The sequence below is a fragment of the Maylandia zebra genome, linkage group LG9 (assembly GCF_041146795.1).
Source record: "Maylandia zebra isolate NMK-2024a linkage group LG9, Mzebra_GT3a, whole genome shotgun sequence".
Lineage (NCBI taxonomy): Eukaryota > Metazoa > Chordata > Actinopteri > Cichliformes > Cichlidae > Maylandia > Maylandia zebra.
The window spans coordinates 30,454,171-30,476,467 of record NC_135175.1 but is presented as its reverse complement, the minus strand read 5'-3'; the positions used below and the strand labels follow the sequence as shown (position 1 = coordinate 30,476,467).

The window sequence follows — 22,297 nt, the reverse complement described above, 5'->3', positions numbered from 1 at the left end:
TTGTAGGACACGCCCACACAAGCACCTTCAGGAGGAGGCCCTGATAGGGCCGTAACAGTTGGGCCACGAAGGATACACCGACTCGGCCTTCAAATGCGACCTGCGAAGATCTCGCAAAAGTTCATCTTTTTTTTTTTTTTTCTCCAATGTCCCTTGCAGGGCTCCGTAGTTAGATGCCCTAAAAAAGATACTGAAAAAAACAACTAAAATAGAATAAGAAACACGTTTTAATAGATTTATTAATGTTAAAGTTTATCAGACCATCCTAATCTGCCTGCACTTTAGCCCCTCAGCTCTCCTCCTGAGGCCCTATAACCATCAGATTTGGCTAATTTGCTCAGGATTTCACTCTGTATTTGCTCAGATTGGTTCTCCACACTCTGTTCAGTTCAGCTACGGTTCCCCCACTGCCCTAACAGCCTGCAACCCGCCCGGTACGCCACACTTTTCCCTCTGACCCAGGCCAACATCCCATCAGCCCTGCAGTTATTAATCATCTTTTACCTAACTACAGTGCCCTATGTATTTATTTATCAATCACAGCTATCTAGCTGTGTCTCACGTTACAGCAGGCGTCATATTAAAATTTGTGTTGCTAAGCAATACCACATCTGTTGTTTTACATCATTTTCTGTGGCGTCAAAATGACGTCCTCAGTGATTCTAGGTATAAGTAATCATGAATTCTTTATCTTTTTATCCCCCACATCACATATTATCTTTCTAAAAACTTAAATTAAACCACCTACTTTAGGAAAAGTTGTGAAATATGAGATGTGGTTACATGATTTTTAAAAAAGCCAAGGGATCAAAATGACCCCCTCAGCGGTTCTACCGTGAACTGACGCTACCACACATTGGAGGTGATAATTTAAAAGCATCTGTTCATCCTCACCTGTTTCTTCATGTAGAGGTGCAAGGTGTCCTTCACCTGACTGCTTCATTTGGGTCTACCAGCTTGGTTTGTGGCATAAAACAAAAATAATCTCAAACAGGCGAGTTTGTTCTTTTCGCACCAAGAAAAGCGTGCGCATGACGTGGTTGCACTGTATATGGATCAACAAATGTATCACCACTTCCTGGTTTTTGGGCTGACAGTGATTATTATTATTATTATTATTATTATTAATATAGTTATTTTTGTTTTATCTGCATTTCATCTCATTAATTTTACATATTTGTTTCACTCCTTAAGTCCTTGAGCCAGCCTGACATGTAGAATTATACCAACTTAACACACTTTATTAGGCTCATTTCTATGCACAGCACCAGCATGGGAAGAAAACCCTGGAATAATACTATAAATATCAATTACATTTCACACTTCAAATCCGAAACAAAAACAGAAGTGCTTCATGAAAATGCTTTTCAGGATCTTTAAATATAGACTAGACTGACTCACAGGTCATCATATATACTTGCCTACAGTCTTTAAATCCTCATGTTGAAAGCTATAGTGAGTATTTCTCCAATGAGGAGCCAGACTTCAGTGGTCTGTCTGGGTTTGGAGCAGTTGAATATGTATTTGTGAATGGCTTTTCTTGTTCCATCTATGTAGAGTAATGAGCTGTACTCCTGTTAAAGGAATGAGAATTTATTTCCCTTTTTTCATAAGAGATGAAAGCGGCTTATCATCTGAGAAGAGCTGGGTGCAATCGATGCTTGTTTTCAGCTCATTCTCTATAATGTTTAATGAACGCTTATCTGTAAATCCAAATTGTAAGGAGAATAAATGTTGCTGATGTACATTCACCATAGTAAACTCAGTCGGCGAAGCCATGAAACATCTTTTGATTCTCTGTGCAGCAACATACCTGCTTATGCAGTAGAGAAAGGCAATGTGATCCCGGCATGAGGCAACTGACAAAAACCCAGCCTGAGAGCGGGAGCCTCTGCACTCTGCACTTCCCCCCCGCCCGACTGCAGTGGAGCCTGGGCCCTTTGAAGCTCCTCTTCTGAGAGCCTCCCCGTTAAACATTTAACATTTAAAACTTAGGAGGGGCGGGGCAGGGTTGGAGAGACACGTGTTCATGGTCGCCACATGCTCCCGCATCCCCACATCCAACAGACCCTCATAATCCCACCCAGCCCCCTGTTGCTTCATCCTCGTTCCTCGCTTTTGACCCATGCTGACAGAATGAGAGGCATCACAGAGCATCTCAATAATTTAACTGTACAAGTCCACAGCCCTGCCTCTGATATTGCATGCTTTTGTTTGTGTGCCCCTGTGAATACGACTGTGACTCTGTGTACTGGGGTATTTTATTTGTTTTCATGGCGACACATTACCATCCATGTGATTGAGGTGTCCATTTGATTCAGTTGGGGAATACCGTTTCACATGCTTTGAATGTTTTCTTTTGTTTCAGGTTGAATACCTGAGTTTTTCATTTTATAAAATAAAATATTGCTAGTGCTATGTACTGTATGCTGGATATTAGAATGATACAGTATTTATTTATTGCCAGGACTTTTGTGGTTGCTGAACACATGAACTACAATATGGAACTAACTGTTAACAGTAGCTAAAATGTAGCGTGAATTGGACCCATGACAATCCAATATGGCCGCCAGGTTGGGTGTTTGGCACCAGATGTTTTTTAATATTGGAATTGAAAGGGTTGATTGCTGTTATTGGCTAAGGCTTGAGAATAGGTGTAGTCAGCTTGACATCACCTATTTCTTTGTGAAGTACTGTTGTGAAGGTAAAAATTTAGCATTTTTGCTGCTTTTGGAGCCCAATGTGTGATCATTTTAGAAAGTCCCGAGTGCTTACATTTTCAGCTAACTAGCTAGCAGATTTGGTTAGCTCAGTGCAATCAAAGTTATAAAATATATACTAGAATTTCACACTCAAGCTTAGGTTTTCAGTCATCCAAGACATTGTAGTCTTGAGTGCTTTAAAAAAAAGCAACTGGAGACTTCTATCAGGTTGTAAAGATGTTTCACCTCTCATCCAAGACGTCTTCATTTCAAATTGGTGAAAAGGTACGGGTATTTAATCCCTACTGGGGGTTGGCCCATTTGAAGGTAGTCCTGATGGTCGTTGACCCACAATTAATCACGCGAGTCATCGCAGTCAAAAGCCAAGGTGTGACATAAAGGAATGGGTCGTTAACATACCTGGACCCAAAGTGTGAAACCTCTGTAAGATATTGCCCCAACCCATCGCTGTGAGAGCTATTCAGGTCACATGATTGTGGGTTTCTCATGGTTGAAATGCCCGAAAAAGAATCTCAAGACTGCATAAATATTTTTAGGTTTTTCAGAAACCTTAACAAATCAATTTTTAGGGATATTTTATTTTTATTTTGTTTTAAAGAATTAATTTAAAGAAATGTTTTAGACAGACTATACCAAAGTTTGGCAAACTAAATCTTTACTCAGACAATCCATATATATGTATGTAGGTATATATAACCAACAGGCTAGTAAAATACTAGATTTTCACTCACCAGAACCAAAGTACACACTACTCAAATGCTTTGTGTCAAATAGCAAACCATAAAATTAGTCAAATAACTTTAAAAATGCTTGGAAATGGATCAAAATCACCCACACATGGAAGAGGTCCATTTTAATTACTCAGAGCAGTGGACGAGGCCTAAGAGATATCTTTCAGCTCCATTTGTCAAGACACCTGTCAATCAATGTGACCACGCCCTTAACTCAGTTATCTAGGTCAATGGGTTATTTAAAATACATCCCACTCAGACTTGTTGTGTAAGAAAATATCTGTTTTGTTCTGTTTTTAAAAAAAAAACTGGCTGTAAACGTGTTTATTTGTGCTGTGAAGCTGGGTACGTTCAGACACCGTGAGTCGATTGCGATTGACTCACTTTGAGGGAAAAACTATAGCCAGTTTGCTTCATTTTTCAGCCGCTTAATCTGAACCAGTACCTAAGGCTATAGTTTTATATTTCTAGTTTGTCTGATTTGACTGATTGATACAACTACCACAACACGAGACAGATATATTGTACGAATGATTCATCTTGAAGACTACTGCGCCTGCCTGATGTTTACATTCTTCGATTCACTGTGATGGAGAGCACCGCTTGCAGTGCAAAGGTGGTTTGCAATGGATATAGTTTGCATTATGTATTAGTGAAGAGACTGAAAGAACTGTTAACTCTTAAACTTGCCTAATATTGCCCACTCCCCTCTCATAAAGTTGTCTGAGAAAATACAAGGAGCCCAAGTGGATTTCTTACAGTTCTTGCAGTCTCCATGTGGTGTGCCCCGCTGTGGTTCATCAGAACTGCTTGTTGGAAGGCTCGCTCTGGAAACCTCCTTCTCCCACACATGCCCGGGGTTAAATTGGAGAAGGGTTGTATCGAACCATTTCTGTACCTTTCTAACAATCCATCCGATATTCACTCCCACTCCATTCTGTGATTGGCCAGCTGTATGGAGGCGAGGAAGATGCCAGCGTTGGAGTTCTCACTCAGCAGGATGAAAACGGGGGTAACACCAACAACCAGATTGGAATTAATTGAATCAAACGCATTAATTACTTAACAAACAGATTTAAATACAACACCAATTGAAGGCTAAGTCCTCAAAGAGCCGCGGGGTCTGTGGGAGCTTCCAAATCAAAGAAATCAGTAAAACCTAAGCTGTTTCAACATGCGTCTATGTCTTTGTAATCCCTTGCAAAAATAACGAATCAAACATAACTCTGTTCAAGCCTGATCCTACATTTTTAGAAATTAATGAGCTTCTACTTAGTGAGCGAAGTTGTTCAGAGACAAAATCTTTATAGATTAAACCCTCATGGCATGTTGGTAAAAGACTGTATCAGTATTGTGATGCAGTGCAGTTAGTCAAGTCTAATTTACAACGAGCCCAGAATGCTTCAGTCACATTGTTGAGTGGGACAAAAATCACATGACTCTGCATGGCTTTGCGCCTGCATAAGTGATAGATATGCTGCATCCATATTCTCCTTCATGATCCTTAAGGGCTGCGTCTCTTTCTCTCCCACCACAATCGAAGCTTGTACAAAAAGGGGCAGTCCAACTTTCCTTTTTGCCGCCATTGCACCATAACTCCGAAATAACCTTCCTGGCGATCTCAGACATGGGTCAAGTGTGACTGTTTTTAAGTGTTAGTGAAGGCACACCTTTTTCCATGAAGCATTCAGCAGCCGCTGATGGGAAACACTGGATGGAGAATGGTTTGATGTGATTGTGTGTAGGAGGAGGGAAAACTATGAAACGTGTGTTCCTAACGCTTCTTGATATTTCCATAACAAATGTGCCTATTTTATAATATTCATCTGTGCCTCCTAAAAGATTATTTCCACACAAGAGTTAACCTGTTCTCACCAATATTTCCATAAGAAATGAATGAAAGGCGATTCGCTAAGTGTTTCATTATGTGAAGGACGTGATAACGAGCGCGGTTATATTCTCAAAGAACTGAAAGCCAAGCTGTCATCATGTGGCTAAACGGCCATCATTCAGAACAGATCTCCAATATTCTCTTTTGTTCTTCACAAATATCCAAAGCATACAACCAAAGCTGTTGCCTCGTTATGGCTGTCAAATCTTTAAAACGCCACAAACTGGATTATGTATTAAGGATTTCTGATGGACAGAATCTCTTTGCTCAAGCTTTGACTTGTGTCGTGAACATCCATCAACGTAATGGTAACTCTGTTTTATATCCTCAACCCCTTTTTTTTCGCTGTTTTTTTCTTTAACCTTTAAAGCCTGGTTTTTATCCATGCACTATTTTAAATAAAGCTGTACAGAGTAATTACATCATTGTGTTTGCCAAGCAGGCAGATCGGCCCATCGGTTTTCCCTGCACGCGGGTGCACGAGCAGCACCCTTTCCAGTCAGGTCCTCTGCTCTCAGCTGAGCGATGATGTTTATTTCCGTTTAGCCAAAGGCGGTCGAGCAGCAGCCGAGGCAGCGATCGCTAAATCCGAATCACTCCAATACTTAACGGAGTCATTATCTTGACAGGAACAGTTGCAGACGTCAATCCTGTCCACAGAATCACTGCTGTTGGTTGTTGTTCTTAGCAGTGAGGGATCTGCAGTGTTTACTCGTGTATTTTGTTTCATACTTTTTTTTTCTTTAGAGGGCCCAGCACCGTAGTTCAGGCTGTGTAGTAGGCAGTCATTGACTGGTGTTTGACATCACACAATGGGGGAGGTGAGATTGGATGTAGACGTGGTGGGTTGTTTTTACTTATATTTTTATTTTTTTCTCATCAAAGTGTCAACGCGGTGCTGAGAATTGCTTGATTTCTGTTTGTGTCATGTCAAATAACTGACTTTTTTTTTTTTTTTTACCCACCTCCCTCAGAATGCTGTTACTTTTAACCAGGGAAGAAAAAAATAACAGATGCTGTTGAATTTGTCGTTTCTGTGTTCAGGGCTACAAAGCTGAAGGCCTCTTGAGCAACTATAAATATTGAAACCTCTCTGTTAACGTTTTACATATATATCTCATTGGAGCTTGAAATTGATTTGAAGTTGGCTGAAAGGAGACAAGCATTTTGAAAAGCAAGCCCAGGGGAAAGAGTAGTTGGAGTCTTTTTATTTTTTCTGGGCTGAGATTAACATTCTCTTAATGTAAGATTGATAAAGGCTTGACATATCCTACTGAGCCCTATCTTTTCCCTTTTTCTTCCCTCAGCGAGTTTGAGATGTTCAGCTGCGGCAGTCTTTCTAGGCACAGCGGTTTTTGTCCTTTTTTTCAAACAAAGCTGAATGTCGACTAATGCGTTTCCTTCAGGGTTGCTTTACTTTAAATTCCCACTTTTGGCTCTCTTTACAGGTTTGAAAGTTTTAGTCATTAATTTTCATGCAAACAACTTTCTCTGTGAGAAAGAAGAGGAATCCTTTTTCTCTCTTAGCAGCTCACCTAAGTAGAGCTACCTCCCCTCTTTCTCCTCCATCCAGCATTATTAGGCTGCTTTTCTGGTGTTACAGTTGGTAATTAGTCAATTAGTCAGTCTAAGTCCAGGATGGTAAATGGAAATCAGACTCTGTGGAGATTTTACACCAGGCCTCGGGAGGTTTTGGTCATGTTGTTGATGTCTAAATGCTGTCAGTTTGGCTTTTGTTGCTCACTGTGCGCTGCACTTGCCCTTTGTAAAAGCGTATTTGTGGTATTGCGTTGTTGTCTGCAAATAATTTATAAATACTAAAGAGAGAGTCTAGAATAAATGGAGTCCTGTGGAGCTCTAGCCCAGAAATGTTGAACCATCTTCCTCAATTTTCATTGTTTTTTAACAGAAATGGTCCAGATACAGTTCAATGTTTTATTATTTTGAGAACTCTTGATTGCAGTACAATAGTTTTCACAGCAACCCGGGCCACTTTATGGTGTGCACCGTTTGGATTTCATGCATTTGCAGCCATCCAGTAGAGGTGATAGATGGCCAAAACCAGCTGCTTCTTTTCTGGGGAAGACAAATTCCCCTGGATTTTAGCTGTCATAAAGAATCTGCCAAATCAAGCATGTGGAGCTGTGGCGGCACCTTGTGAATAAGGAAGAAACCAAAAGTAGCTTTATTGAAATTGTTCATTTCATGTTGTATAAATGAAATTTTATTTTTTCTTTTTGTGGAAACAACAATTATTTATTTTATTTAGAACTAACTTGATTCATTGTCTTCTAAATAAATGTGAGCCCTTTAGGATACAGTAGGATTTTATCCATATTTCCAATGAACTGGAAACATCATTCTACTTTAGTAGAAGCCTAAAACAGGAATGGCAATTGATCTCATCTATGACTTTGTTTGTAACCACAGATTTAAAAAGACAGACATCAAAGTGGAAAAGACACATAAGACAGTAAAAAGCAAAGAAGGACACAAGAAGCACTTACGAATGCCAAAGGGCAGCTTTTGTTAGTGTTTGTACATTGTAGCTCTTGAATACTACTACTACTTTCTTTTGAGCAAGCAGAGTGTATATAAAGAAAATTGAGGTCTTAACAGTAGAAATTTGACAACTTTGGAGAACTTCTTACATGGGCTGTTCCACAACGCAAGCCACACTATTTACCAGCTCAAATATAATGCTCCAAACTGCATACAAATGGTATAGTTCATTAACTTGGGATAACTGAGTTGAGGCCTAGCAGACAGTTGCTGGCTGCATCTGCCAAGGTCGGTCCATCTGGGAGTCAAATTGGCCATTTCCCTAACCTTTAAGTCCTCCTAAAATCCAAATGGATGAGTTAAAAAAAAAAAAAACAACAAAAAACAAAACTTGACCTATTTGTGAAGTTTGTGAAACTGACTGGACTTCTTTGAGCTTTGTTCAAGACTTCTCACCTACTTCATAAACCAGGGGTAGGCAACCTTTCTGATGATGAGTGCCATCTAAAATTTCCTCAGAAGTCAATGTGCCATATGATTGCATTAGCAATAAATTTAATAACGCTCTATATGAACAGTTACACACTATATAGAACAACTTTATAGAATTACAGTGGCTTGCAAAAGTATTCGCCCCCCTTGAACTTTTCCACATTTTGTCACATTACAGCCACAAACATGAATCAATTTTATTGGAATTCCACGTGAAAGACCAACACAAAGTGGTGTACACGTGAGACGTGGAACGAAAATCATACATGATTCCAAACATTTTTCACAAATAAATAACTGAAAAGTGGGGTGTGCGTAATTATTCAGTCCCCTGAGTCAATACTTTGTAGAACCACCTTTTGCTGCAGTTACAGCTGCCAGTCTTTTAGGGTCTGTCTCTACCAGCTTTGCACATCTAGAGACTGAAATATTTGCCCACTCTTCTTTGCAAAGCAGCTCCAGCTCAGTCAGATTAGATGGACAGCGTTTGTGAGCAGCAGTTTTCAGATCTTGCCACAGATTCTCGATTGGATTTAGATCTGGACTTTGACTGGGCCATTCTAACACATGGATATGTTTTGTTTTAAACCATTCCATTGTTGCCCTGGCTTTATGTTCAGGGTCATTGTCCTGCTGGAAGGTGAACCTCCGCCCCAGTCTCAAGTCTTTTGCAGACTCCAAGAGGTTTTCTTCCAAGATTGTCCTGTATTTGGCTCCATCCATCTTCCCATCAACTCTGACCAGCTTCCCTGTCCCTGCTGAAGAGAAGCACCCCCAGAGCATGATGCTGCCACCACCATATTTGACAGTGGGGATGGTGTGTTCAGAGTGATGTGCAGTGTTAGTTTTCCGCCACACATAGCGTTTTGCATTTTGGCCAAAAAGTTCCATTTTGGTCTCATCTGACCAGAGCACCTTCTTCCACATGTTTGCTGTGTCCCCCACATGGCTCGTGGCAAACTGCAAACGGGACTTCTTATGGTTTTCTGTTAACAGGCTTTCTTCTTGCCACTCTTCCATAAAGGCCAACTTTGTGCAGTGCACGACTAATAGTTCTCCTATGGACAGATTCCCCCACCTGAGCTGTAGATCTCTGCAGCTCGTCCAGGGTCACCATGGGCCTCTTGGCTGCGTTTCTGATCAGCGCTCTCCTTGTTCGGCCTGTGAGTTTAGGTGGACAGCCTTGTCTTGGTAGGTTTACAGTTGTGCCATACTCCTTCCATTTCTGAATGATGGCTTGAGCAGTGCTCGGTGGGATGTTCAAGGCTTGGTAAATCTTTTTGTAGTCTAAGCCTGCTTTAAATTTCTCAATAACTTTATCCCTGACCTGTCTGGTGTGTTCTTTGGACTTCATGGTGTTGTTGCTCCCAATATTCTCTTAGACAACCTCTGAGGCCGTCACATAGCAGCTGTATTTGTACTGACATTAGATTACACACAGGTGCACTCTGTTGAGTCATTAGCACTCATCAGGCAGTCTATGGGCAACTGACTGCACTCAGACCAAAGGGGGCCGAATAATTACGCACACCGCACTTTTCAGTTATTTATTTGTAAAAAATGTTTGGAATCATGTATGATTTTCGTTCCACTTCTCACGTGTGCACCACTTTGTGTTGGTCTTTCACGTGTAACTCCAATAAAATTGATTCATGTTTGTGGCTGTAATGTGACAAAATGTGGAAAAGTTCAAGGGGGCCGAATACTTTTGCAAGCCACTGTATATTTGTTCGCAGATGTTAGCAGCTATCAGCTATTTTGAAACAAAAAAGACACTTTTTATTCATAACAAGAACTCCATAACAGCAAATGCAAATGCTATTTATGGTCTCCTCACAACAATGATAAGAAAAATAAACTGGGCCAGTAGGGCATATTTGTTAATACAGGGATACACATGTTAATGTGATCTCTGGTCTCCCACTCAGATACACAGGTCTCCGAGTGTCCAGCATTCAGACGGCTACCTGAGGACACTCATGTGAGAGAAAATCTGCTCACACAGATATGTAGAGCCAAATACTGTCAATAAGGCCTCTGCAATGTTCTGAAGACAGTTAAACTTGTCAGGTAGTGATGTCCAGCAGGTGAAAATGCAGCTCCATGAACACGCACAGCTGTGGATTCCAGCTGCGTTAGTAGTTCTCCAAACTTTGACCCCCATAGTGTCGAGCTTTTCAGTTCTATCAGCTGCATTTCGATGTCCTCTGTGTCCATCCAGTTTAATGCAAACCCAACTGCTCATTAAAGCTTTCTGGTTTGATCATAAAAGAAAACATTGGTCCATAAACCTGAAAGTCCACAAAACGCATTGTGAGTTCTGTCTCAAGTCTACGGATGTATCCGTTTATTTCAGTGGTGCTGATGCTGCGCTGAGCGGACAGCTCCTGAAGTATTTGAAGTGTCGGAATGTGGAAATTTCAACATCGCTTGCATTTTAAAACTGCCAGCTAGCAACGTCCCTCTCACCGGTAGGCTAAGTTATTTTTAGCCAATTACAAGTTGAATCTGGTAGTTTGGGTTGTTAGCTAAGATACCGTCATTAAGAAGTGGCACAACTAATGTGTCTATGTGAGCTAATTTGCACTGTGCACCTCTGGCCCGGCCATTTTTTATTTTTTTATTTTTTTTTAATGCACCTTCTTAGATTAATTCACTGCGTGTCGTGCCATCAGTTAACCCTTCGCATGCCGGCTGTGGCACGCGTGCCCAAGGTTGCCGACCCCTGTCATAAACCATACAGCTGGTATGCCAGACGATATGATTAATAGAGATCCTGTAAAGTTGGACTTTTAACTTGGGAGTCTTTTGGGATTGACTGACTTTTGGAACCAACCTCAAGAGGCCACTAGAGGAACTGCAGCTTTTGGCGGTTCTACACTGACCTGGAGGTCAATTGTTTTTCCCGTATTCCTTTATTCTGCTCCCAAGTGGCAGCTCAGATGTCAATATATATAGTCACTAATGCAAAATAGCAACAAATGCATTAAGAATGCAAATAGCATCACTGAAAAAAAAGTCTCATGACCTAAGCAGCCCAAACACTCGAGCAATGCATATACCAGGAACTTTGCATTTGACTACAACTGGAATATTTTGTAAAAGTTAGGTAAATTAAACTCCTTGGAAAATTAGTGGCTTTTATTTTAGTGTTTGGCGCTGTGAAAAAGAGTCATGAAAAATATTTGATGTTCTGTTTGTGCGTGTTTTTTTTTTTTTTTTTTTTTTTTTTTAATAGATTTTAACTTTCTTAAACAATCAAGTTGGAATGAAATGAGAAGAAACGTGCAATTTGCTCAGATTCATTTGAAAGCCGCCCAAGTATTCTGATCCAAAACTACTTTGCAGAATTGCTGTTTTTTTCTGTCTCACTTTGGTGACGAGCCAAAAGGTGACCTCACACTCGTTGTCTTGGTAATGTTACTGTGATCCATTTGCTGTATTTGGCAAATGGCCTTAGCTTTATCCACCATTTTGCCATCTGGGACACTGAATCAAAGACGCTTTCAGATGGAGTTGTTTGGAGCTCATGGTTTCCTCCATTTTGTTAAAGGACAGGATAATAGCCTGCAGCGGAGGATGAGGATTAAGTGAATGGCTCTGACCTGTTGCATCAACCATTATAATCACAATACCGAATAAAAGCATTGGTCCAACTATGGAGTTCTTTTGCGTTGCAGTGTTTGAGTCTTTTAGAGTATATTGCCTTAATTCTTTCAGTTCTTATCTTCTATTTTTTTTAACAATAGTTGATAAGCTATCTGTCAAAATATTTAATTAAAATCCAAATCCCTCCAACCTCATTGATTCTATTAGCAATAAGTGGATGTTTGCCACTGGATGCAGATGAATACTGTAATCGGTGCACACTCACAACTCAAGTATGGTGCGCCTCTTGGGTAGTTCTTATTTTAGGTCTTTAATTGGCTGAAGAGGCCAATTCTGGAACCGTTAATGTTCTCGCAGTGTGGGCATTGATGTGAGGTGCTCGAATACGGGACTCTCTCCTTTCTTTGCTGGTGCTTGCCTCTGGCAGCTTGTCTGAGATCCTCTTCATGGAGTGTGGCTCCCTCATTTAAACTGTTTTTCCATGCGATTGCGTATTGAGCGCGGTCTTCCTATTTAGAGCTGTTTATTTGGAAGTTTGATCTTGATTTTGGCCTTGATTTGTTTTTATGACCTGCTGGTGTCTGCTGGCCGGGATCTAATTTTAAGCAGAAAAAAGAAACAACGCCTCGTTCTCTATTATTTGATTGATTGAAACTATATGTACTTGAATGATTACTGCATATAAGTTGTAGCCACACAAGGGCTTGTGTTTAAACAGCCAGCATGGGTCAGTGCTTCAACGCTTTCCACTGTAGCGTTTGGCCTTTTAGAAATTACTACCTTAGTCGGCAGTAATGCAGACTCCATCTCATATATATAGGTGACCTTCCTGGTTGCAAAGAAAGCTGTTTTTACTCATGCACTGCAGCCTAAACTGTTCTAGACCAAACAGGACTCAAAAGATCAGACATTAAATGGCCTTTAACGAGCAGCTCCCCCGTGTGATGCCTGATAGCGTGCATGTGAGGATTGCTTAGGTAACAGTCTGGTGACATATCACAGCCAGTGAATGGACATCACATGTTCTGTCTGTCTGCTCTATACAGTCAGAACCACTGCTTACATCAAACAAATATGTTTCAAATTGCTACTACCGTACTTAGACTTGCTATTTTAACACAGACAGCTGTAGACCTCAGGTCAGCAGTCATTCCTGTTATTCTCCTTTGAAGTCTGTCTGATGGGCGCAGCGTAGTTGGTGTATTGTAATGCAAAGTCTCTGTGGACGAGTCTGCCAGTCACAAAAAAACGGCAGAGCCTCACGCTTGCTGTCTGATGATGAAATTTATGTCACTTGGACCCTAGCAGACTCAGAGACGAGGGAATTGTAAAGCGGCTATTATATTCTAGTTGTGGACACAGACAGCTGGAGACACCACGGATGAGTAGTCAGTCACTTTACTCTTTGTTTAAGTCTTTGATAAGTCCGACTAAAAGGTGCCTGCGTAGGTCCTGCGTTGTAGGCTGGCACCTCTGCAGATAAATCTGTGCGATCATTAAAAAGCAGCCGGCTTGTCGATGCCCGCTCAGAGCCTTGCGATCGTTGTCTGGTGACGAAATTCACGTGACTTGCACCCAAGCACACTCACAGATGCCAAACTGTAACATGCTTCTAAGAGCATTCACGCAATCGGGTACAACTTCATGAAGTACTGCATGGATTCCTTGTGACGGTCAAAATGCAGAGTGTGGAAATTTTAGCTCTGAAATGGAGAGACTGCTCAACACTTGTCTTTGTATTAAACAATGATCATCACCCTGTGAGACCATTGAAATGGTCACAAGGAACTAATAATATGCATAATTGTCCAAATTCAGACGCACTACAGGTATTTTTTTATCCAAAACGGAGGACCTCCTGACACAAACTACGTAGAAGTATTTCAGATAACATCCCAGTCAGATTTTCAAAGTGTGACACAACTTCCTGTGGGTATACAAAGTGTTCAAAATATCCCCGTTTGTTAATCGACGAACGTTTCCTCTCTTTCAGCTGGCCTTAACTCACCCCAGCCATCACCTCAACTTTGGCATGAATCCCGACCACGCCCGCAACTCGCTGTCCAACTGCGGCATCCGCCAGCCCAAATATGGCGACAGGAAGGTCCACCACATGTACATGAGGAAAAAAGGTCTTTATTTCAATGTTTTCCTACTCTAAAAATGACCAGTCGTTTTTATCAGGCAACTCTAACCCTACCATCCCGGGGATTTTTTAATTTTTTTTCGCAGGAATCAACACATTGATTAACATCATGTCTCGTCTGGGACAGGATGACCCCTCCCCTTCCAGGTAGGCTGCCTGCGGGCACATATCTGTTCATGCTATCACTGACCACAGGAGCAACCAAAGGGACGATTCTTGTGATTAATATACCCGGCAGGCCTGCTGACAAGAAAATTAACTTTAACTGTGAAAGCAAGGGATTTAGCAGGTGAGCAGGTGTGTGTGTGTGTGTGTGTGTGTGTGTGCGTGTGTGTGAGAGAGTGTGCGTGCATGTGTGAGAAGCCCATCTCTCCTGCTACCTCTTCTAATGTCCTAACATCTCCGCCTTTCCTTTCGTCTCCTCCCCATCTCTAGGATCAATCACAACGAGAGACTGGAGTTCCTCGGTGATGCTGTTGTCGAGTTCCTCACCAGGTGAGAAAGCGCCTGCGCGCCTCTGATAGACACCTGCGCTAATTGAAGCCGACGAGAACACTATCGGCCTTTGTCTTTTTTTTCCTTTCTCACCTTCTCACTCCATTTCTCCCTCTTTCTCGTTGTCTACATCTATCCTCGTCTGTCACAGCCACGCTCTTCTCCATACTTTCAACTCATTCAAGACAGTGATTTACTGGTAATTGGAACTGGGATGTAAACCCCACCCCTCCCACCACCTCCTCCTCCTCGTTACCTCTCACGCCGCCCTCAACCTATTTTAATAGGCTGAAATTCTCCATGACAACTTGCAATTAGCTGTCTGGAATTGCTGTCTGGAATGCTGACTGTGTTATTGACTGCCAGGTGAGTGCGGGCGCTGCTGTCCGGCACTTACCTAAGCACAGCACACACTGCTCATTATATATATATATATATATATATATATATATATATATATATATATATATATATATATATATATATATATATGTATATATATATATATATATATATATATATATATATATATATATATGTATATGTATATATATATGTCAGTGTTCCACCACTTCCTCCTCCTCTGAGAGGAAACGTGAGAAAAGTGCAGAGATTATCAGTAGCTATAGTTTTTAGACACTGGCACTATTTTTGTGTGTGTTTTGGCAATTTGCCTCTCCACACCGCCACAGTGTTTGAAATCAAACAATCAAGATGTGATTGAAGTGCAGACTTTAAGCTTTGATTCAAGGGGTTCATTAACAGTTTAGGAAGTACACCCATTTTTATATATAGTTCTCTGCTTTCAGAGGCTCAGAAGTTATTGGACATAATTGAAAAACATCTCTTTATTATTTCACGACAGATTAAACAGATAAAAGTTCTGGGGTTGATTCCAGGTGTGGTCCAAACGGACGTCAGAGCGAGGGAGGGAGGACATCGTTATGGTGGGTGGGCGGGCTGTTGGAGAGGTAATAAAAACTTGAGGAGCGACCAAATCAACAATGCGGTCTGAAATGTGGAATGAAACACAAGGAGGCAGGTGTATTCGTGTCAAGGTCTACAATCAAGAGATGCCTCCATGCATAGAAATAGAAAGGGTTTACAGCATGGCATGAACCACTGGCTACACTCAAGAAACTGTTCTGAAAAAAGCTGTTTGGACAGAGGAGACTAAAATTAACTTGTACCGGTGTGAGGAGGATAATCCGAGGCCGATCACAGTTTTATGGCATGGGCATGTGGTGCGAGTGGAACTAGTGCTAGTGGGATAAATGATGACCCAGAGTGTACTTATCCTTATATTAATGATAGTATAAATTATGTCAACTTGCCTAATTACTATTGAATCTCTGAAAATTGGGAACTATGTATAAAAAAAGGCTATACCGTATTTTTCGGACCATAAGGCGCAAAACAGTCAGATAAGTCAAACTTTACTCAACTCATTCTTCTTGCTTCCTCCACTTCCGTACCATTTATTCATTAATGTTGAATTCTCTCGCAGCTGCTGTATTCCCATGCTGTTGCAGTATATTAATGACTAACCTCGTATTGTGGATGGATTATCTCAGTTGTGCTCCTGACTGAAGTCCATAACCATCAGGAACCCTCATGCTAACTTTTGAGTGTAAAAAAGTTAGCGTTCATCCTGCAGCTTCACTGTTTATGTTATGCTAACATAGCTGTGTCACTAGCGATCACGTAGCACATCATTATATACCAGCTAGTCCAACTTCAGTAACCCTACAAAAGCCACTGCTGTTTAGTTTCTTGTCTTCATTTATGTTGGAAGTGATGGCAGAGCTGTACGTTTTATTTTTTTCAGAAGTCTCTCAGTCAGAACATGCTATATCATGTTTAGGTAACTAGCGAAACTGGCGAGCTAACTTCCTGCTAACTTCTAACTCTGTTAAGTTTAATAAATTCTGTTTTAAAGGATGCCTGGATGTTAAACTTAATTTTTACTCCTGGTAAAGGAGCAACGCTGATCATTTTATTAAGGATGAAAGAATTTAGACAGTTTTTAACTCTTCAGTGATGCTGCAGTGTTTGTTTGACTTTGGGACATGAAGAGGATGAAATTTGGGACCCCGATTACTCGGTGAGGCTCCTGACTACGGCAGCCCTAATGCTCCGACAATCCATCAGGTGGTGCGGCTTCGTAGTTTGCCTTATAGTGCAGAAAATACACTAATTAATAAACAGTTAATGAGGTACTTTTGTAAAAACCCTTGAATGACAGGCCGAAAGTCTTCACTTCAATCACATTTCAATCATTTGACTTGAAATCCATCGCGGTGAAGTCCGTTAGTGTGCCACTAACTGTACTTTCCCACTGTTCCACCACATCCTCCTCCCCAGTCTCCGAGCATAAATGCTGTAACATATAAGAAAAGGGCTTTTCTCTTTCCGCGAGGTGTACCCTTCACACGCATACATGCACATAGAAAAGGGAGAATAGATTTTTATCAGATTTCCATTTGCCCACCAGCATAACTTCTCCTACCAGAAATTCATTTGTAAGCCTCAATGCTAACACTTCCATAACATCCAGGAACAGGATTAAACCTTAATAGGAGCTGACACTGGGTTACAAAGGATACCGCTTCAGCTCCTTATGCACCAGGAACTGTGTTACAAACAAGGTGGTTAGCCTCTGTTTCTCTTGGTATCTCCGGGCATGTTTTGCCACTTTCTCTCCTTCTCACCCCCCTCCTCTTCTTCTGCCTTCTTCTTTGATTGTTAGCGTCTGACGAGACATGCTTGGCCTACGCTCTGGCCCTCTGAATTATTTATCAGCCTCTTGTCCAGTTAAATGGCTACAGCAGATCCGGCCAACTGCCTCGTGCACCTCCAGCATGCACTGCCCTTGGAGGCTATTTGCGTCTCTGCTGTTCAGCCAACAGAATATTTTGCACATTTGAATAGCTCCAAACGCTGGGTGGGAGTTAGTGTTGAGTAGAGGGGAGCAGCGAGATTATTTTTTTACAAGGGTCAGCAGCTGATGTAAAGAAAATAAGGCCACGTGCAATATTTGTAAGTAAATATTTCATCAGAAGGACTTTTTTAAGTCCAGGTGTTTAAATGAGTAAAAATTATTAAAGATAAATGCTTGTGAAGTCATGTTTGTAGTTGTGTTAAGAAACACCGAGGCACGGCTGGGCGCATTGATTTGGTTTCTTTATTTTTGGGCCAGAAAGTACAGCAGCACACGTAAAGAAAAGCACACGAGGAACAGACTGCAGATGAGCTTCACAGTTGGTGTCTGGAAAGTGCCACAGTTGGTGGAGGCTATTAATAAGCAGAGATATAAATACAGCGTGTTTTCCTACCTGAAAATTGCTGTGGAGTCCACTCAGTCGGGTTGTGTGACTGACACTTTGGCTAGCAAACCAAGAGTCTCTGGTCTCATTATTTTCCATTACACTAAGTGGGTTTTATTAATTCCAAGTGTTTTGTTTCCACACTAAGATCACAATACCCTGACAAATGGACCTCTCGTGAATTTGGAAAAACAGAACGCCACCTGCTTTCCTCTCTTTGCATTGATTAGAAATGACTGAATTAAATTGCCTGTTTTAATTCAAATGAAATCAAATGACACGCCGCAGTTAGGGAGACGCCGGACCGTAATGAAAATGGAACCTGCTAGCGCGGAACCCAGCTGTGGAACCACTCAAGCGTCCGCCGCCATTTTCTGGGTTCCAGCGCAGACCTGGAAAGGCTGGATATGTCGGGAAAATTAATTAGTCGGTCTTGAAGAGTTTTGAAAATGCAGGATGAGGCAGCGTGAAATGGCATTAAACTTTTTGGACAGACCAGGGCTGTCAAACTCTCTTTAGTTCATGGGCCAAGAACAGCCCAATTTGATCTCAAGTCCTATATAACAAGCTAAAAAAAATCCACTACTTTAGTCTGAAAAAGTACATCCAGAAAATGTCATATTTATCAAATCCTTCATTTACAAAATAATGGATGAACTTCCTGAGATATTTTATGGGGGGGAAAAAGGCAATTCAGTCAGCCTGCTGTCATCAGTCAAAGAAATGTGTTGGCACAGCTCCTTCACTTAACCGCTTCACTTCGGGGTGGTGTGTCAAGCCATGCATATTTCTTTGTCAGTAACAAATATGCAAAACTCGTGATGATTCAGACATTTGGCTCAGAAAAGAATCGGCAAGAAAGAAAGGGAAGAAAATCCAAAAACGTGACATTTAAAGGGAATTAGACATACCAGACTATACCAGTTTGGCCAGTTGAAAATATAGGTTGTTGTATTTTGTCATTATGTCATTGTTTATTCCGCTTTTCCTCACCAAACCTTCTTTCTAATGTAGACCTAATGAAATAACTGACAAACACTAGCCACTACCAGCTGTAAATGTCATGTCATTCGCCAACAGGCAGTTATTTCTGTGTCCACCCTTCTATGTACCGATTCTCGTCCATGTTCATAAATGAAAATTTTCCACTTTGAAACAGGAGGGGTTGATGGTGGAGTCATTTCACTGCTCACACCAGTTTGAGTCATACGCAGATTTTCACACATCATTTGTATCATTTTTAAATATTCATTCAACATATGGCGCTCGGTTGAGCTCGGGCATTAACAATGACTTGGTGAGGTTTAGGCGTTAGAAACCTCTGAGTTAGGTTCAGGAAAAGATCACAGTTAAGTCTTTTAAAGCTTTTTCTTTTCTTTATCGTTATAAATAAAAGAAATAAAAAATAATTCCTACCTAAGCATATCACAAATATTACAAACTTGTGCTCTCGCTGACACAGAAAAAATTGGCAATTGTTGTCAGTGGGGAAAAATAGATTGCTCTTTTGTGACTATTTCACATTTTGCTATGAGACTGGACTGAATAATAGAGCCAGCGAACACCCGTACTTGGCCCATGTAACAGTGAATCCTTAAAAGACACCACGTTAACACGGTTTTCTGGTATTTTTAGCAACTCGCAACTCAAGCTAGAGTCCAAAACGATGCCCAGTTTTCACATTTGCAAAGCCGTCTTTGGTGGGCTGCTTTTGGCGTGTAGATTGTATGTTTGTCATCCTTATTTTGGACAGTTATTGGCTTATTTTTCTTCATCACTGATTCTCGTGTCTGTTGGGCTGAGCAATAACTTTTATTCGATTATACTTGGTCATATTTTTCTATCCTTTAACATGTTCGGATGAGAAATTCTGATTTGAAAAATCATAAAAAGGCTAACTTGAACTATTTTGTGTTTGATTTCTCTTTCCACAGTGTTCACCTGTACTACCTTTTTCCCAGTTTAGAGGAGGGTGGCCTGGCCACCTACAGAACGGCCATCGTACAGAACCAGCATTTGGCCATGCTAGCCAAGGTAAACCTCCCCCACCTCCTCCAACTCATTACCTTCCTCTGCAGGTCAAAGTGGTGTAAGGTGTCAGATCTGGCAGGAGAACATGTTGGAGACAGTCTTATTGTTTTCTGTCTTGCTGTTATGACTTTGCTCCTTTCTAAGCAGGCACTGGGGAAAAGAGTAATTTTGTCTCGATGCCATTACTACCCCATTTTTGCCCCCTCAGGTTTGTAATTGGAGTTAAAAGGTTGTTGTTTTGGAGGACTAGACGAGTGCGGCTGGGGTCCCTATGGGCCCCTAGAGGTCTCCCTGAAACACTCTCCAGTTCCTGTTATCGCTAGGCCCCCTTGCTTCCCTCCTTCGCTCTCTTGCTGGCAGCGTCGTAGAGCCAAGCTGTACTCACTGGCACGTTTGTAAAGAACACAACAATAATCGTCCCGTGATGTGGAGAAAGCAATTAAAAACTTCAATCTTTCATGTTGCTCCCTGCTGAATACAAAGATGCAGCCGCCCGAATCTGCATTAGTGCTGTGTAGCAGTTTGGCTTGTTTCAATTTGCCGCTCGCGGTAAAGTGAGTGTGATACAGTGTTCAACGTTGCCAAGTTGTTTACCAGGCTCCTCTAAAGCTGTCTGCTCAAGAACACTCGCAATTATCTTTCAAAAAATATCTTGAGCGAGCAACGCACAATCCGCCACTTCACTTGGAAGGCTTAAAAGTCAGAGCGGGTTCCCTCTGAGTTGGAGTATTTATGAATTGTGATTTAATTTGTGTGTGCAATCACCGGGGGTGGGATACCACCAACAGTTATCAGCCGTAATTAAATAGCACCCTGACTGTTTTTTGTTGTCTGTAGTGCGCTGCCAGAAGAGTCAAGTTGGGCTACTTTCGACTTGGTTCATAGAAATAGTTTGCAGAAAGTTTGCCTGACCCACAGTCTCACACATCACAGCACTGAATTGCAACCTATGCAGATTATTATCTGCGATGTGCTTTGTTGTTAGACCGAAAAACTCTGTTTGATGTTTATTAGTACACATTTGAAATTTTACAACTTTACGGGCCTGCATCAGTGATGTAAGCATGGATCGCTTTAATCAACCAAACCCTTTTTAACAGATTTTAACAGTAACTGCATTTAGTTAGAAATTACTGCATGCAGTCACCTGTTAGTGAAGTTCTGAGTTTTTGCTTATTTTTTACTACCAACCAAAAGAAAACAGATGTGAACATTTAATTAACCCTCTGGGTTCTATCCTGGCCATTTGTGGCTACTTCATTTTTGTTCTGTTAATGCAAATGGAATGAAACTTCACAAAGGTGTGTATTTTTGTCAGATTTTTTCATTTTCAACATCAGCTCCTTAATAATATCAATAATATTCACTATACACCAAATTGTTCCTCTTGACTCTATCGTGGCCATTTTTGGCCAATTGAAACCCATTATAACCACCTTTGTTGATTCCTTGTTACTGACAGTACTATATCATGCGATTTAGGTAAAATTGCTTTCATTCTAAAGTCAACACATGAAAGTTATAGTTTTTAGTGTTTTTTTATCAAATTACATCATTTACCCATTTTTGGCCAAGCAAGCGATTTCATGTAATATTCCTAGTTTCTAGTAGCGGCTTTCGATGGCCTACCACACTCCAATGGACAAAATAATGAAACAATTTTGACATAGGTTTGATCTTAAGGATCTAATAGTTTATGTTTGTGCACGACATTGCAGCACAAACATGTATTTGCAAGATAGACTGGAATAAATAATGACGCATCAAACATTATATAGGCTGCAGTGCATTTCTGTGGATGCAGGCTATTGAGCTTTGAGGTTCCCAGTCAAACTTCGCTTTGAAGCACATGTTAAAAGCACTTTTACTCTTGTATTTTTCATAAAAAGATACCATACCAAAAATATAAACTCTAGAAACAAAAACAAAAAAAAAACCCAATCACAGGACATTTTGCAGAGTTCAAACCTGCAGCTGGAGCGCAAACAACAACAAACACTGTTTGTAAACGTGTCCTGGAGTTTATGCAGGTGCAGACAGAGCTACTGCTGTAAGTAAGCCTAACAGCTTCCAGATCATTTATTCTGGCTATATGGCAAGAAGGTCATCACTGCTTCAAGCACTGTCTGTATGATCTGGTCAGAGAGCAAGGACGGCAGCAGTCATCTTTCCTTGAAGAAAAGACATCTGCCCAAGATGAAGAAACCTCCTCTCCAGAAGATGAGGGGACAATCTCCAAAGAGGCTGACTGCATCACCACTGATGATGAGTACTAGCCAGTGCCTGAATCCTCTTCTTTGGGGGAGGATTGGGGTTGGGGGGCATGGAGGTGGAGGCCGAGCAGCTGATGG

At 41.1% G+C, this 22,297-nt stretch overlaps 1 protein-coding gene across 5 annotated transcripts in view; it reads left to right on the top strand.

The window, feature by feature from the left end:
* The window catches only part of drosha (drosha ribonuclease III), a 140,924-nt gene that overhangs the window by 44,183 nt on the left and 74,444 nt on the right, over positions 1-22,297 (top strand). For 4 of the 5 annotated variants that reach the window (XM_014414118.2, XM_014414117.2, XM_076888317.1 and 1 more), the window contains 5 exons: positions 13,942-14,080; positions 14,181-14,241; positions 14,333-14,383; positions 14,530-14,589; positions 19,850-19,949. In XM_014414118.2, coding sequence (XP_014269604.1) covers positions 13,942-14,080; positions 14,181-14,241; positions 14,333-14,383; positions 14,530-14,589; positions 19,850-19,949 — 411 coding nt within the window. The remainder of the gene's footprint in view (positions 1-13,941; positions 14,081-14,180; positions 14,242-14,332; positions 14,384-14,529; positions 14,590-19,849; positions 19,950-22,297) is intronic. The other variant, XM_014414119.2, reaches the window with a different exon arrangement.